General features: G+C 40.2%; 1 protein-coding gene across 3 annotated transcripts in view; it reads left to right on the forward strand.

The window, feature by feature from the left end:
- phkb (phosphorylase kinase, beta) overlaps nt 1-19,504 on the forward strand; it is an 86,409-nt gene that overhangs the window by 19,305 nt on the left and 47,600 nt on the right. For all 3 annotated transcript variants that reach the window (XM_046840408.1, XM_046840405.1, XM_046840407.1), the window contains 3 exons: nt 4,984-5,091; nt 7,562-7,642; nt 13,476-13,591. In XM_046840408.1, the coding sequence (XP_046696364.1) occupies nt 4,984-5,091; nt 7,562-7,642; nt 13,476-13,591 (305 nt within the window). The remainder of the gene's footprint in view (nt 1-4,983; nt 5,092-7,561; nt 7,643-13,475; nt 13,592-19,504) is intronic.

Here is a 19,504-nt window from a genome sequence, read left to right on the forward strand (position 1 = left end):
TCAGAATGACAGAGGCCACGCCTCCTATACTCAGGCTGCCACACAGAGGCTACGCCTTCTTCACTCAGACTGACAGAGCCACGCCTTCTATACGCAGACTGACACACAGAGGCCAAGCCTCCTTTATTCAGACTGACACAGAGGCCACGCCTTTTTCACTCAGACTGACAGAGGCTACGCCTCCTTCACTCAGACTGACACACATACAGTAGATTTTGTGAGTTCCCCCCTTACAAAGAAATGAACAGCCTAGAATTATGGTAGATTTATTTTAACAGAGAGGCAGAATTTTAAAAAAGAATCCATAAAAAAAAAAAACAGCAAAAAAAGGTTATGAATATATTTGTATTCGATCGAGTGAAAGTGAAGTATTTGATCCCGTACCCAAATTAGCAAGAATCCCACAGAGCCAAATTAGTCTTTTCCGAAAATAACTCCTAATATCAACTCATTATGTGTCTAAAAGACACCAGTCGCAAAATCAACCTCTTCCATTCAAACCTCTTCCACCAAAACCAAAGAGCTGTCAAAGGACGTCCGGGACAAGATTATAGATCTGCACAAGGCTGGAATGGGCTACAAGACCATCCGATTGTTGCCTTGTCATATGTTTTGGATCATTGTCAAACTTCAGATGGACCTGTTAATGTACATTGTTGAGCAGAAGGACCTTGGTGTGTTACCAATGTTTTTCTTGGTGACTGTGGTCCAGATCCCTTAAGATCATTAACAAGCTCTTCTATGAAATTCTGGGCTGATCCCTCACCTTTCTCAGAAGCTACCCCTATGAGGTGAGATACTGCATGGAACACTGAATTGTTGAATACATTTGTGGAATGCTGCCAACTTCCCTCAGACTGAAGAAACTGCTTGGATGAGTAGTGGAACGTTCCAATAAATAGTAGTCCAGTTAACATGAGTCAAATTCCAGATAACTGCACCAGGATGACTGAGAATATTAACACACACACTGAAGCTACACATTAAATACATTCCTTCTTAATCATCACTGATCCTTAGGCAGTATGTGTTTACGCCCAACCACACACACACACACACACACATACACACACTTATTCAAATTGCACTTACCGTAATTTCCGGACTATAAAGTGCACCCATATATAAGACGCACCCACTGAATTTGACAAAGATTTTTATTTTTAACATGAATAAGCCGCACCTGTCTATAAGCAGCACCTGTCTACACTAATGTACTTTACACAGGCTTTAACGAAAGACACGTCACACACGGTGTAACGGGTGAAATATGTTGCGCTTCCTTTAGGAGCATAGCAGTATTTTGGGAATAGCCTGGCACTGCATTTTTCCGGTATTACTGCATGTGTGCAAGACTGAGGAATTTGTCCTTATTATTTTCTGATGCTGATTTCTACATTTCTTTGACTAACCCTTAACGCTGTTGCCAAGAAAAATAAAAAAGCACGAGTTTTGGAAACCTGTCTGTGCTTATATGATTTCTGTTGTAACTGAAGTTAGTGAGCTCTCCCTTCACCCAGACTCAACGCGTTACAATGGCTTGTATCTAAACAGTAGCCTACCAAGAAAGTCATTGTTCACTGTCTTCCTCCTTCCTTTCACAACTATTTCTCTCGAGAGTTTTTCTTTCGGCATCGTCGTGTGTTTAAAAAAAACTTTTCTTCTCCCGAAGCCGTGCAGCTCAGAACATAGGTGAGGTGCGTTTTTTCGTTTCTGTTTGGAAATTTCATTGGTCTAATGTTATGGGGTTCAGTTTTTTGGCTTGAAGTTTGTGAAACCGGGAAAAACCCAGGAAAAATTCATAAATTAGCTGCTTTGTTGTTTAAGCCGCGGGGTTCAAAATGTGGGAAAAAAGTAGCGGCTTATAGTCCGAAAAATATGGTAATACTTATTTCACTCAATCAAATAAAAATTTATTTATATATAGTATTTTCTTCTAGATTTCTTTTAAATGTATTTGTTCTCTTACTGTTGAAATAACCCATAAAAAATTCCAGACTGTTTATTTCTTTGTAAGGTGGTAAATTTACAAAATCAGAAGGGGATCAAACAATGATTTCCTCCACTGTAGACCACGCCTCATTTACTCAGACTGACGCACATAGGCCACTCCTCCTTTACTCAGACTTACACATAGACCACGCCCCTTCACTCAGACTGCTGCACATAGACCACGCCTTCTTCACTCAGACTGACACACATAGACCACGCCTCCTTCACTCAGACTGACACACATAGACCACGACCCCTTCACTCAGACTGGCGCACATAGGCCACGCCTCCTTTACTCAGACTCACATATAGACCACGCCTCCTTCACACAGATTCACACATAGACCACGCCTACTTCACACAGACTGACACACATAGACCACGCCTCCTTCACTCAGACTCACACATAGACCACTCCTACTTAATTTAGACTCACACACATAGACCATGCCTTCTTCACTCAGACTCACACATAGACCACGCCTCCTTCACTCAGACTCACACACATAGACCACACCTCCTTCACTCAGACTTACACACATAGAACACGCCTCCTTCGCTCAGACTCACACACATAGACCACGCCTCCTTCACTCAGACTCACACATAGACCACGCCTCCTTCACTCATATTCACACATAGACCACGCTTCCTTCACCTAGACTCACACATAGACCACGCCCCCTTCACCCAGACTGACACACATAGACCAAACCCCCTTCACTTATACTGACGGACATAGGCCACGCCTCCTTCACTCAGACTGAAGCTTTGAGTTCTATCAGTGAGACTGACACACAGGCGTGTTATTCGTGCTGAGCGAGTCCTAAAGTGTAATTAATAATGGTGTATCGTGTCTTTATAGATTAATTCCACTGATGATTTTTACCCTGTAGACAGACGTGGCAGAGCTGCAGAGTGTGCAGGTTTGTCTCGATTGTTTAACGAACCTGTAACCCTACAGTCTCATGGTGAGACGTCTGTACGAGTCGAGAATATCTCACCGAGACGGCGCTGGCTATAAATACACGTGCAGCGTAAGCAGCTTTGACTGCAGGAGGGAAATTTCTGCAGGGTCTGTAGGATTTCTGTCAGAGGGAACAGTCTGAAGAGCATCTAATTAATATCATGCCAAATTCTATTTCTCTAACAAGACACCATTCGTCTTTATCAATATCAGTCGGTGCATCCATATAGAATTTATCCGTCTTATCAAACGCAGGGGCGTGGCTTATATTTACTCCATATGCATTTTTATCACAGCACTTAACATCCTCGACTCACCCAATCCATTTCCTGTTCTTTTTTTTGTAATGATGCCAGCAGTGAATGTCGTCTTTGTGTTTTTTGGGTACTGAGTGGAATGAAAGGATGTGGGGTGTTGGGTTTAGAGCATTAGTGTCAAACACCAGCCATGCAGATTGTATATTTGTTTGGTTATTCAAGATATGTGAAGTTTGATGATGTTTTGGGAGATGCGTTTATAGAAATGGCTGCGTTTGGTAGGACTATGGTAATAAGTTTGGGATGTTTGTGTTCAGTTGCTTAACAGCAACTGCTTTTCAAGTGGAAGCACTCTGTGTGATGTGTGTGTGTGTGTGTGTGTGTGGGGATGAGGATGATGATGATGAGGCGGTTATGGAGTATTATGATGCTTTTGGTATAATGAGGTAATGTTTGGAATAATATTGTGTTTAGGAGAATGAGTTTGGGTTGATGATGATGATGTATTTGGGATGGTAAAGGAGGAGGATGGTATGATGTAATGTTTGGAGTAATGGCTTGTTTAGGAGAATGTGTTTGGGACGATGATGATGATGATGATGTGTTTGGGATGAAGATGATGATGATGTGTTTGGGATGATGATGATGATGATTTGTTTAAGATAATGATGGTGTGTTTAGGATGATGATGATGTGTTTGGAATGATGATGATGATGTGTTTGGAATGATGATGATGATGATGATGATGATGATGATGTGTTTGGGATGATGATGATGATGTTTGGGATTATGATGATGATGGTGATGTGTTTGGGCTGATGATGATGATGATGTGTTTGGGCTGATGATGATGATGATGTGTTTGGGATTATGATGATGGTGATGTGTTTGGGCTGATGATGATGATGTGTTTGGGATGATAATGATGATGTGTTTGGGATGATGATGATGATGGTGATGTGTTTGGGATGATGATGATGATGATGTGTTTGGGATGATTATGATAATGTGTTTGGGCTGAGGAGGAGGATGATGTTTGGGATGATGATGATGATGTGTTTTGGATGCGGAGGAGGAGGATTATGTTTTGGGCTGAGGATAATGGAGGTGTTTTGGATGATGATGATGATGATGATGATGATGTGTTTGGGCTGAGGAGGCGAATTGTGTGTATAGGATGATGATGATGGTGATAATAATGATGTGTTTGGGCTGAGGAGGTGGAAGATGGTGTGTTTGGGCTGAGGAGGTGGAAGATGGTGTGTTTGGGATGATGATGATGATGATGGAGGTGTTTGGGATGATGATGATGATGATGGAGGTGTTTGGGATGATGATGTGTTTGGGCTGAGGAGGTGGAGGATGGTGTGTTTGTGATGATGATGGAGGTGTTTAGGATGATGATGATGGTGTGTTTGGGATGATGATGATGATTTGTTCGGGATGATGATATGTGTTTGGGATGATGATGAGGATGATGATGATGGAGGTGTTTGTGATGAGGATGATAAGGATGATGATGATGCGCATGGTGTTTGTATTGGGTCAGTGATGTGTTTGGGACAGTACCATGTTTGGGAAATGAAAATGCGGGGCATAGATGAGTTCAGAATGCAGGTGAATTTGCAATGGCTTACTGCTACTTTGGTGTTTGAGGACCCGGGCTGTTCGCATTATACTCAGTAAAGCAGTGAGACACATATTTGATGGACTAACTGACTCTCTCTCTCTCTCTCTCTCTCTCTCTCTCTCTCTCTCTCTCTCAGGTGGAGAAGTTTAAGCAGGACCCGAGCCCGTACACATGTCTCCACTCCGTGTTCGATGTTCATAAAGGAGATGAGATTTACTCCTATAAACAGTACAGTCACCTGCAGGTACTCAGGCTTTTCCTTAACGTGTCACCACCTGTCACTCTCAGTCTTACATCCATCACCCCCTCAATCACCTCCTGCTTTACGCCCAGAGCGTCGCTTTGCTCCCAGCGTTTATACACAAAGTGATTAGAGGAAAGGTCACAGCACGAGTACAGTGGTAATGACTCACCTCGAGACCCTCTGTCTCATTATATATTATAGATTAGCTTGAGGACTGGCCGTATATGGGGAAGGAGGTTGTGTCTACTACAGGTCGGCCCAAAGCTTTTATATATCGCAAAGGTCAAGTGTGTAGCAAGAGTGCGAGAGAGAGTGAGAGAGAGAATCAGAGCTTGAAGGACATCCAGAACACAGACGCAGACATCCAGAACACAGACATGCACATAAAGCATCACACCGATTCAATTTTCAATGATAGTATATTGAATAAGTAAAACCCTATTCGAATATGAAAAGCACAGGATGTGTGTTTCCTTTTAAAATGCAAAATAAAGAAACCCAGCAGAAGAATAGAGACGATATAAAGAGCTCCGCTGTGGGCCGTAACCTTATTACAGCTAAATAACGAGGCCGAAACATTTGTGCTGAAATCATCTTACAAATAATAAAGCTGCAGTCCAAGGACATAACCACATATTGAATCTTTTGCCGGTGTTCATTTGGTGCTTGTGTTTTAAAAAAAAAACGCTTTTAAATTTAATTATCAATCGGCCCTTTTTTTCTCATTAGTTAAATAAATTTCGTGTGAGAAATCGCTTTTTTTTTTTTTTTTATCCAAACAGTCCGGAGATGGAAAAAAATTGCGCTCGTATTTTGCTAGAAAAATAATAGTTTTATTTCAGTGCATTTTATTTTTGTATTTCATCAGGTTTATTATTAAAAGGTAATATTACATTTCACTTGACGTCAGTCCTTCACGCCGTCTTTGCACAGCATTGCTTTTTTCTTGGTGAAAAAGCAGATGAAGAACTCAAACTCGTCAACCGTTCAGTTTCTTACAGACACCCGACACCTTTTACTTAAATTCCTGTTCAGACTAACTGAGCCGTTCACATTGTGACAGATTCAAATGCATTTCAATGGGGGGAAAAAGGCTTCAGATTTTGATCAGTGATAAATTGTATTTGAGAGTTGACACTTTGTAGCTTATGAATAACACTGCAATTTATATTATATTTATATATTTTTTTTACCTGACATTTATAGCAGTACTGCCAGATTTTTCATTAGCAAATGTAGAAAGGAACCAAAGTAAGAAAGAAGACTAGACATCAAGAAGCAAACATGAAAGTGATTAAAGAAAGAAAGAAAAAAGAAGACAAAAATTTGCCAGTTAACACAACCTAAAAGGAAATAACTGTTCAAAGAAAGAAAGAAAGAAAGAAAGAAAGATTACACTTCCAAAAAAATTGGGACATTTTGTACAATGTAAATAAAATGAGAATGTTATGAATGCAAGAACCCATATTTAATTTACAATAGAAGGATATCAAATGTTTGAACACCATGTCCTCCGGACTAAAGAGGTGAGGGACTATCTGGCTTGTTACTGTATCAGCACTCAGTTAACTAAGCTGCATCTCTGATGGTGTGGTAGTGCATTAGTGCTTGTGGAATAGGCAACATGCATATATGCAAAGGCTCCTTTCATGCTGAATGGTATTTATACAGGTTTTAGAGCAACAGTGCTATTTTTCGGGGAAGTCCTCCATACTTCAGCTAGACAATGCGAACTGCATACTATTACAATAGCATGGCCTCATAGTTGAAGAGTCCAGGTGCTGAACTGTTTTGCCTACAGTCTAAACCATTCTCCATTTGGAAACATTTGTCACAACATGAAATTAAAAGTACAACAAAGGACATCCAGAACTGTTGAACAGCTAGAATCCTGTATCAAACACATATGGGACAAGATTCCGTTCCCAAAAGCTCAGCATCTGGGTCTCCTCAGTTCCCAAATGTATACAGACAGAAGACGTGATGCTGCACAGTGGGACCCGTCCCAACTTTTTTGAGACCTTGCTTTTTCCTTAAAATGGTATAAACTCTTTTAGAATTGGTGTTGTAGTAAACAAACAATAAAAGTATCTAATAAAATCTCAAAATTACAAAAATGAAACTTTATAAATAAAAAGATAGAAAGATACTTAATATAAAAAGTACAAAATCAATGGAAGGATAAAAAAGGAAAGGAAATAAGTACATAACGAAGAAAAAGTGCTTATCAAAAAAAAACTATTACAAATGTAAAAAAAATTGACAAACAAATAATGGAGGGAGGGGAGGAGGGAGGTAACAGGCAGGCTGACAAAACAAAAAAAAAGGTTTTTTAATTTGTGTAAATTTTTTGTTCCCTTTTTCAAATAAACAAACTCCTTGTATTTTATGACTGTGTGTGTTCTGTCTCTCTCTCTCTCTCTCTCTCTCTCTCTCTCTCTCTCTCTCTCTCTCTCTCTCTCTCTCTCAGATTGACGCTGTCTCTCTCTTCCTACTCTACCTGGTGGAAATGATTTGCTCCGGTCTGCAGATCATCTACAACACTGACGAGGTACGATACAGAACACAGCAGGACACGTGCATGCGTGCGTGTGTGTGTGTACAGTAGGTGTAGTGTAGCATTGTTACATGTTGTAACGTTGGCGGCAAAATGTCAGCAGGAAGACGAGCGATGCCAGGAAGACTTGATTTGCTGCCAGAACGTCTCGCTTCATCCTCTCTGTTTCTTTTCCAGAAGCAGCTGTTTTATCACACACACACACACACACACACACACACACACACACACACACACACACACACAATTATTAGAAATACCGTTTACTAATACAAAACACACCACAGTGCTGTCAAGGTCTTCGTTTTGATTGGTCAGGATTCATTTCCTGTTACAGCAGCTCTGACAGCAGCACATGTTTACATCGACATGCTTGTTTCTATAGCAACAGTTAATTCGTTTCTCTGTTGAGACGTTTACATGAAAGGAGTCTCCAGTGTCAGTGCCCCGTAATCCCCCCCCCCTTATTATAATTGTATTTTATAAATGTAATTTAAATTATTTATGTTTTTTGCTTCATAAATAAATGAATATAATTTTTTTGTTTGTTTGTTTTAGACATTTTTTACATTACAGAGAGAAAAAAGAGATGCTGGTGAAGTAATGACTGATTCATAGATGTTTGAACACCATGTCCTCCGGACTAAAGAGGTGAGGACTATCTGGCTTGTTACTGTATCAGCACTCAGTTAACTAAGCTGCATCTCTGATGGTGTGGTAGTGCATTAGTGCTTGTGGAATAGGCAACATGCATATATGCAAAGGCTCCTTTCATGCTGAATGGTATTTATACAGGTTTTAGAGCAACAGTGCTATTTTTCGGGGAAGTCCTCCATACTTCAGCTAGACAATGCGAACTGCATACTATTACAATAGCATGGCCTCATAGTTGAAGAGTCCAGGTGCTGAACTGTTTTGCCTACAGTCTAAACCATTCTCCATTTGGAAACATTTGTCACAACATGAAATTAAAAGTACAACAAAGGACATCCAGAACTGTTGAACAGCTAGAATCCTGTATCAAACACATATGGGACAAGATTCCGTTCCCAAAAGCTCAGCATCTGGGTCTCCTCAGTTCCCAAATGTATACAGACAGAAGACGTGATGCTGCACAGTGGGACCCGTCCCAACTTTTTTTGAGACCTTGCTTTTTCCTTAAAATGGTATAAACTCTTTTAGAATTGGTGTTGTAGTAAACAAACAATAAAAGTATCTAATAAAATCTCGAAATTACAAAAATGAAACTTTATAAATAAAAAGATAGAAAGATACTTAATATAAAAAGTACAAAATCAATGGAAGGATAAAAAAGGAAAGGAAATAAGTACATAACGAAAGAAAAAAGTGCTTATCAAAAAAAAAAAAAAACTATTACAAATGTAAAAAAAAATTGACAAACAAATAATGGAGGGAGGGGGGAGGGGAGGGAGGTAACAGGCAGGCTGACAAAACAAAAAAAAAGTTTTTTTAATTTGTGTAAATTTTTTGTTCCCTTTTTTAAATAAACAAACTCCTTGTATTTTATGACTGTGTGTGTTCTGTCTCTCTCTCTCTCTCTCTCTCTCTCTCTCTCTCTCTCTCTCTCTCTCTCTCTCTCTCAGATTGACGCTGTCTCTCTCTTCCTACTCTACCTGGTGGAAATGATTTGCTCCGGTCTGCAGATCATCTACAACACTGACGAGGTACGATACAGAACACAGCAGGACACGTGCATGCGTGCGTGTGTGTGTGTGTACAGTAGGTGTAGTGTAGCATTGTTACATGTTGTAACGTTGGCGGCAAAATGTCAGCAGGAAGACGAGCGATGCCAGGAAGACTTGATTTGCTGCCAGAACGTCTCGCTTCATCCTCTCTCTGTTTCTTTTCCAGAAGCAGCTGTTTTATCACACACACACACACACACACACACACACACACACACACACACACACACACACAATTATTAGAAATACCGTATACTAATACAAAACACACCACAGTGCTGTCAAGGTCTTCGTTTTGATTGGTCAGGATTCATTTCCTGTTACAGCAGCTCTGACAGCAGCACATGTTTACATCGACATGCTTGTTTCTATAGCAACAGTTAATTCGTTTCTCTGTTGAGACGTTTACATGAAAGGAGTCTCCAGTGTCAGTGCCCCGTAATCCCCCTTATTATAATTGTATTTTATAAATGTAATTTAAATTATTTATGTTTTTTGCTTCATAAATAAATGAATATAATTTTTTTTGTTTGTTTGTTTTTAGACATTTTTTTACATTACAGAGAGAAAAAAAAAGAGATGCTGGTGAAGTAATGACTGATTCATAGATGTTCCACAGGGTTCCCTATAAATGCATAAATATAGTGTTTTAGTTTGTTAAAATCAGAATTTTGTTGTTGTTTCTTTATTGCTGTGATAAAAGAGGATTAAAGGAATAAAACACGTCATGATGTTCTTTTGAAGGACAGAAGGAAATTTCTCAGTGGCACAGTGGTGTGATGAAGCAGAGTCACTGTTACCATGCTGATTATTGATTGTTGTCCTGTAACTCTACAATCAGAAGCGTTTTCCACCACAGCAATCTTTCCAATTATATACATCAGACTTTTTTTGTCCATTTTCGGCTGCAGTTTATGCTGTAGTTAACAAATAATCACCAAAGTTCAGTATGTTATTAAACATGTTTCCGTCTGATCTCTCGAGTGAAAATATTCATCACCTGCTGGTTTTGCGGTGTCGGGGCTGAAGGTGGACGCTTCAGAGAGTTTAGTCGTAATAGCTGTTTAATCTCGCGCTTGTTTTCCCTCTGGCCCGCTGTACAAACTCCCCTAAATTCATCCCTTCCATTTTTCATTCGTGTCTCAGAGCGACAGATTTACTCCGAGCACTGTGCCGCGTGAAACCAGCGCCGGAAAAGACCTTTTATTTATCCACTCGTATTATCCTCCAAACGAGTCTCTCTCTTTCTCAAACTCTATCTGTTTCTCTCTCACATGCTCTGTCTCTCTATCTGTCTGTCACTAACCCCTAATGACTCCTTCCTTTTCTCTCTCTCTTTTTCTATATTTCCCTCTCCCTCACATTCTCATTCTCTCATGTCTGTCTGTCTGTTTCACCATAAATAACGTCAATGACTTCTTTCCATGACTCTTTTATTCTTGGTCTGTTTGCTTCTCTCTCTCTCTCTCTCTCTCTCTCTCTCTCATCCACCCTAATTATTGCCTCTATCCGTCAGCCTCTCTGTCTTTCTATCTCTTGCTCCAGGCTGCAGAGCATCTCTCTCTCATTCTGTCTCGCTGTCTATGTCTGTCTGTCTGACTTTGTGTCTCTCTCTCCTCCCTTCCTCTCTCCCTCTGTCTCTCCTTCCTCCCTCCCTCTGTCTCTCTCTGTCTCGTTCCCCCCCTCTAAAAAAATGAGGTGCTCTAATCTGCAGATCATTTCATTTTCGTTTTGTCTCTCTCTCCCTCTATCACTCTTTCTCTCTCTCACTCTCTCCCTTTCTCCCTCCCTCTGTCTCTCTCTCTCTCTCTCTCTCTCTCTCTCTCTCTCTCTCTCTCTTTCCTAGTTTCACTTTCTCACCTTCCTAACTTTTCCAAACAGATTGCCAGAAGAGCTTTCATTGTTTTTTTTTGTTCCATTCGCAGCGCAGGGTTTTAATTGGCGTGTTTAAACAGTGCCCACCAGGCAGCGTAATGTGATTTAAAAAGCAGAGATGTGAAATCAGCGAGCCAATTCCTCCTTTTATTAATGGACAGTAGAGCAAATGAGAGAGAATTGGGAGATTTAGTCAGTCGTTCCTGCACAGGAGTTTCCGCTCTTTTTTTGTAAATCTCATTATAAAATCTTCAGCTCTTATTCAAGCACTCTTTATCTGACAATTTAACTGTACTGCGCTCTGTGTGTGTGTGTGTGTGTGTGTGTGTGTGTGTGTGTGCGTGTGTGTGTGCGCATGCGTGCGTGCGTGCGCGCGTTTACATTACAGCTGTTCTATTTTATCAACAGTCTAATACACATTGTCAGTCGTCACAAGACCACTGTTATTTTAATTACGTTTATATTTTGATCTATTAAAAATGTAGCCACGCCTCCTACACAGGACCTGATCTCCTGATCTCTTTAGACCTGTATTCAAGCGTAAAAACCGTTCTAAATGCTATCACTCCAAAACGTTGAATTTTTTTGTAACAGTGTGTTTTGAAGTGTTTTATATCACTTATACCTCCGCTATTTACCAACAATTGCATTTTTATTCATAAAACATTAACCTGTTGTACAGTTCATCCTGTTTGCGTTTTAATGATCATCGAACCAGTTTCTGTTCCTCAGTTATGTTATAGCCGCTATAAACAGTTGCTTAATTCACCAGTCTTTCTCCATTCACCCTGTATTTAAGATAGAAAGAGAAAAAAACCCACAGCATGTCACTGTTACTGTTAGAAAACACATGGGATTCTTTGTGCTGAAGATGATGGAAAACTTTTATGTTAAGAAACTGGAGACTTCCACTCTTTTCTTCTTTCGGCTTCTCCCATTAGGGGTCGCCACAGCGGATCATCCGTCTCCATACCCCCCTGTCCTCTACATCCTTAGAGATTCTTTTATTAGTTGAAAATCATTTCTCTACAATTCATTTGTAAGTGTTTATGTGGAACATCTGTGAATAAGATGTTACTGTTAGATTCAATGTTTTAGACTATTAAATATTGTCTGTAAATTTGGCTCAGGACTGCAGTCACCATGAACAGTTTTCCACTCGTGTCCTACAGTGGACAGATGATAACCTCAGCAATGATGGAACAATAATGAATTCAGTGTCGCCCAGATGAGGATGGGTTTTCTTTTGATTCCTCTCAAGGTTCCTTCCTAATAACATCTGGAGGAGTTTTCTCTTGCTGTCATCGCCACCGGCTCACTCATTAGAGATAAACTTAAAGGGAATAATTTATTTGTTTATGTGTGTTGAAGTGATTTTAGGCAGTGTTTAAAGTGCTATGCAAAAACACTTGAATTGAATTTAACCTTCTGATCAATTCGAATATAATTCTATCAAATAATTTTTTCCTCTAAATCCCTTCACATCATTGTCGTTATTTTAGCCCGAAATAAAAATCTCTTCGGTCTCTCCTCGTTTTTCCTGTTTAGCATGTCACCCGTTCGACATTTCCCATTCCAGAGTGTTTAAGGGCCCCGCTGCTTTCCTCGTGTTAAATTAAAGCCCTCGTCACTCATTTATCTCCCTGGTGATTACACACTTCCGTATTTACACGCTCCAAACTCATCATTCTTCTGGCCTCCGTGTTTTCCCGTGGCCTCGATTTTAATGCCGGGATGTAGGAACCCTCTTGCACTGGCACACACACACACACACACACACACACACACACACGTACGGGTGATGAATTAGTGCTGCGAAATGATGCTGCTCTGTAGGTCGTCATTCAGGCACGAGGATGCAGTTCAGGAAGGAAATGTGTGTGCGTGTTTGTTTAAACCATAATAGATTGGGCCCATGTTTTTATATACAGCATTTTTTTTTTTTATATATAAATCTTCTCATATTTGCCCACTAACAATTTGCCCACTGAACAATGCTTATTTGCATCACTGTTTTGTCCTTAATGATGGTTGTCTTGATCCCTATTCCAAATTGTAACCTGATTGACCAGGAGGTACAAAAAATATCAATAATTTTAATTTAAAAATAAAAAGTATTTCATAAATATTCTGATTCAGATTTGTCTTTAAAAAGCATAATTCTTTGGGATGTGTAAAACATGCATGTAGGAAAATAGTGCAGATTTGTTACTATAGTGTGTTTGGGTGTGTGTGTGTGCGTGCAGGTGTCCTTCATCCAGAACCTGGTGTTTTGCGTAGAGAGAGCGTACCGTGTCTCGGACTTCGGCATGTGGGAGAGAGGAAGTAAATACAACAACGGAAGCGCAGAGCTGCATTCCAGGTCAGTCATATTCTATTCACCAACTTCATTTTCCACATAAATAAATATCACACATTAGATATGTTCAGAAACACTTAAAAATACCTGTCTGTCTGTCTGTCTACACTATATGGACAAAAGTTTGTGTACACCTGAGCATAAGATTAGTATGTGCTTTGTAAACATCCCATTCCAGATTCCGACGCCACTTGCTGCTAGATTCTGCAGTGTGCTTGTAGAAATGTTGTGCTCATTTAGCCACCAGGGGTGTTAGTAAAGTCTGGCACTGATGTAGGTAGAAGGGTTCAGAAGGTTTAAGGTCAGAGCTCTATTGCCAGCCACATTCAAAATCTTCCACTCCATATAAATCACACCTTCATGGAGCTGGTTTTGTGCACAGAGGCATTGTCATGCTGAAGTTTGGGTCTCCTAGTTCAAGTTAAAGGGAGATTTTATGTTGCCACATTCAAAAAAACATTCTATACAATATGCCTCCTCTTCTTTGTGATGACTTTGTATGAAGTCTGTCTGTCTATCTGTCTCTCTGTCTATCTATCTGTCTGTCTGTCTCTCTGTCTGTCTGTCTATTTGTCTGTCGATCTCTCTCTTTGTCTGTCTGTCTGTCTGTCTGTCTGTCTCTGTCTGTTTTTGTGTCTGTCTGTCTGTCTATTTGTCTGTCTGTCTATCTGTTTATTTGTCTGTTTGTCTGTCTCTTTATCTCTCTCTGTCTGTCTGTCTGTCTATTTGTCTGTCTGTCTATCTGTTTATTTGTCTGTACTCTCTTTCTCTCTCTGTCTGTCTGTCTGTCTGTCTGTCTGTCTGTCTGTCTTTTTAAAATAAAATGCACCTGTGCAGTCAGATATGTGAATGTACCTGGGCCCATAAGATGTGGAAAATAAAATGACTTTATAAAAGAAAAAGAACGAAATCTCTCTCTGTACTGTACATACAGGGTTCCCTTGTATGTGGTTGCACATATCTTATACTTTTATATTCATATCTCCGAAACATTGATCATACTTGTTTATCACCTAAACACGTTATACTGACTCTGCTATTTTCAGTAAATCAGAACTTGCCGTTACTTGACACAAGTAAATGCGGGGGGTGAAATTCCCCACCTCGGGACTCACTCTTTTTAAAATCCATAAAGTCCTTTTTAATTTTTTTTTTTTACCTTTTTAATACAGTCACTCAAAACCTGTTTAATAATCTCCACTTAACAAAGCATTTCACCTGAGAGCCAATTAGAGAAGCGACTCCTTCCTTTGGATTTAAAACCTCTTTGTAATTAACATTTCAGGAGCTGGTCAGGGGACTGGATTTAAGATAAACTACTGAGAGATTTAAATTTCTAAATTTTTCATAATGAATGCAGGACTTAGCATTTATTATATATTTCCTTTAAACTGTATTTTAACCATCAAAATGTTATAAGATGGTCACAAAAGTGTATTTATTTATTATTTATTTTACTATTTTACTTATTATTTATTTATAATTTACTTATTTTGTGTGTGTGTGTGTGTGTGTGTGTGTGTGTGTGTGTGTGTGTGTGTGTGTGTGTGGTTTTGAAAAGAACTGTAGTTAGTAAAAGTATTGATTTACTGATGTAATACCTGAGTCTCCAGACTAGTTTTTGTAGGTCTCGCATTTGGACTCAGACCAAGAGCACTCGGGATTTTGATAAGATCATTCAGGACTGTGAGAATATCACCAAATTCCCAGTGTATTGTCTGATTTATTTATTAACATCATTAATTTCTATTTTGATTTCTTATCTTACTGTTGTGCAGGTCAAAAATGAACAGGTTTATTGTGTCAAAAATGTCGCCTCCATGAATACAAATAGCCACAAAATGCTAAATATGATAACATAAAAGTGCTTGTCTGAGATCTGTTCTAAATATGTGTGTGTGTGTGTGTGTGTGTGTGTGTGTGTGTGTGTGTGTGTGTGTGTGTGTGTGTGTGTGTGTGTGTGGTTTTGAAAAGAACTGTAGTTAGTAAAAGTATTGATTTACTGATGTAATACCTGAGTCTCCAGACTAGTTTTTGTAGGTCTCGCATTTGGACTCAGACCAAGAGCACTCGGATTTTGATAAGATCATTCAGGACTGTGAGAATATCACCAAATTCCCAGTGTATTGTCTGATTTATTTATTAACATCATTAATTTCTATTTTGATTTCTTATCTTACTGTTGTGCAGGTCAAAATGAACAGGTTTATTGTGTCAAAATGTCGCCTCCATGAATACAAATAGCCACAAAATGCTAAATATGATAACATAAAAGTGCTTGTCTGAGATCTGTTCTAAATATGTGTGTGTGTGTATATATATATATTTGTATGTATCCATGTTTATCATGAAATTGACTCGCGATCGATCGCAACTTAATCGCACATTTCTGTCTGTTCTATATGTACCTTAAATAAATACTTTTACGTTTTAATTACTCTAATCAACATGTACAAATATAGATGCCTTATGCGAATATATGTTTATCAGTGGAACCCAACAACAAACTCAACAAACTCAACATAGCGCACGAAGACAAAATATTCTTGTGAATGTTACGTAAATCAATTTTAAGGAGTAAAGAGGATGTCGTGAATAAATGTGTCTTGTGTTGAAGTTTTACATTTCATCTCTTGCATATTTATTTATATTTTTATAAAAACGGTCGAACAGAAATGCACGCTGCGTTAATTGAAATGAGTGCCGTTAAAATGTTACAATTTTAGAATAAAACAGCCTTTATTTGTCACATATACATTACAGCACAGTGAAATTCGTTGTTCGCATATTCCAGATTGCTCAGAAGCTGGGGTCAGAGCGCAGATTCAGCCATTATATGGCACGCCTGGAGCTGATAGGGTTAAGGGCCTTGCTCAAGGGCCCAAGAGTGGCAGCATGGCGATACCAGAGCTCGAACCCCTGACCTTCCGATCAGTAACCCAGCACCTTAACCACTGAGCTACCACTCCCCTCCCATTTTAACAGCTGTAGTAGTTAAACTTTCATTTCAGATTGTATCTACCGACAGTTCCTGTCAAAAGTTTGGAAACAACGTCTTTTATTGATTTTAGAGGCACAGGCATGTTCCTTTTGTTTATATGCACCAAACAGTAAAAAAAATACAAATAAAAAATAATAATAAACACAAGAATGGGACAGTGAGTGACTGGAAGAAAGTTCTGTGGACAGATGAGTTCCAATTTGCCATTTTTAGCTTTAACAAAAGATTTTTTGTAAGATGGAAAACAGGAGAGACGATGTCCGCAGTCTGCATCACCCCCACAGTCAAGCATGGAGGTGGAAGCTTAATGGCCTGTGGTTGTTTTGGAGCAGGGAAGGTTGGCCTACTTGGACTGCAGCTAATTGGAACCAACTTCACCATACAAGACTGTGACCCAAAGCATATGTCCAAGCTCTGTAAGCCTTATTTATAGGCCAAACAGCTGGAATGATATGTCATGGAATGGCCTGCTCAGTCAGCAGAGCTAAATCTCGCTCTTGTGGCTTAATGAGCACAAATCTCCACAAGCACACTCCAACATCTAGTTGAACATCTTCCCAGAAAAGTGGAGGTTACTAAACAACAAATGGGGAATAAACGTGTAATGGGATGAAGAAAATGCACATAAGAATCTTATGGTCAGATGTCCACAAACAAACTTTCTCTGAAATAAGAGAGAATGAAGAAAAGACCTCGGGGCGATCTGCAGTCTGCTAGGATTTATTCATTGGAATTTAAACGATACTTAACCTTATAAAGTATGAATCAATAAATAAATAAATACACTACGAGCAAAATCAATAAATAGGAAATACATAAACAAACCAACGAATGCTGGTAAGCGTTTAACCTCAGGTGTGAAATGTTTGCTGCGGTAAAATGATAACGTCGAGTTCATTACTCCGCTAGCATTTCTCCCAATTTAATAGTATACTTATTCAATGAAATAATAAATGACTTGGAATATTCTATGCACTATAATGTTCCCTTAAAAAGAGGGAGAAATTCATCATTTTAAAAAATGTTGCCCCCTTTGAGAGATGTACAGGATGTTGGTATTGTGTGCACATCAGCACTAACGTGTCTAATCCGAGCGTGATGTACGAGGCGGAGCAGTCAGCAGGTGGAAGGAGAGAGAGCCAGGAAAGAGCGTTCCATTTTCGGGCAGAGATCCAGCCCGGGAAGGTGATAAATGTTTCTGCACACTTCTTAAATCATCGCACTAGAGACCTGAACAAAGCAAATGGACGTCATTTTGCTGCTGCGTGACTCATCACTTTGCGCTTACGCAGACATCGTGCCAGATTTGCCCGAGTGAAAGCCCAGAGCCTTTCAGCAGCTCACCTCCAGCCAAGAATACACAACATGAGGAGAATTTCAACTCACTTTTACACACACACACACACACACACACACACACACACACACACACACACACACACACACACACACACACACACACACACACACACACACACACACACACACACACACACACACACACACACACACACACACACACACACACACACACACACACACACACACACACACACACACACACACACACACACACACACACACACACACACACACACACACACACACACACACACACACACACACACACACACACACACACACACACACACACACACACACACACACACACACACACACACACACACACACACACACACACACACACACACACACACACACACACACACACACACACACACACACACACACACACACACACACACACACACACACACACACACACACACACACACACACACACACACACACACACACACACACACACACACACACACACACACACACACACACACACACACACACACACACACACACACACACACACACACACACACACACACACACACACACACACACACACACACACACACACACACACACACACACACACACACACACACACACACACACACACACACACACACACACACACACACACACACACACACACACACACACACACACACACACACACACACACACACACACACACACACACACACACACACACACACACACACACACACACACACACACACACACACACACACACACACACACACACACACACACACACACACACACACACACACACACACACACACACACACACACACACACACACACACACACACACACACACACACACACACACACACACACACACACACACACACACACACACACACACACACACACACACACACACACACACACACACACACACACACACACACACACACACACACACACACACACACACACACACACACACACACACACACACACACACACACACACACACACACACACACACACACACACACACACACACACACACACACACACACACACACACACACACACACACACACACACACACACACACACACACACACACACACACACACACACACACACACACACACACACACACACACACACACACACACACACACACACACAGGAGAGACGATGTCCAGTCTGCATCACCCCACAGTCAAGCATGGAGGTGGAAGCTTAATGGCCTGTGGTTGTTTTGGAGCAGGGAAGGTTGGCCTACTTGGACTGCAGCTAATTGGAACCAACTTCACCATACAAGACTGTGACCCAAAGCATATGTCCAAGCTCTGTAAGCCTTATTTATAGGCCAAACAGCTGGAATGATATGTCATGGAATGGCCTGCTCAGTCAGCAGAGCTAAATCTCGCTCTTGTGGCTTAATGAGCACAAATCTCCACAAGCACACTCCAACATCTAGTTGAACATCTTCCCAGAAAAGTGGAGGTTACTAAACAACAAATGGGGAATAAACGTGTAATGGGATGAAGAAAATGCACATAAGAATCTTA

This window comes from Silurus meridionalis, chromosome 26 (assembly GCF_014805685.1).
Source record: "Silurus meridionalis isolate SWU-2019-XX chromosome 26, ASM1480568v1, whole genome shotgun sequence".
NCBI lineage: Eukaryota > Metazoa > Chordata > Actinopteri > Siluriformes > Siluridae > Silurus > Silurus meridionalis.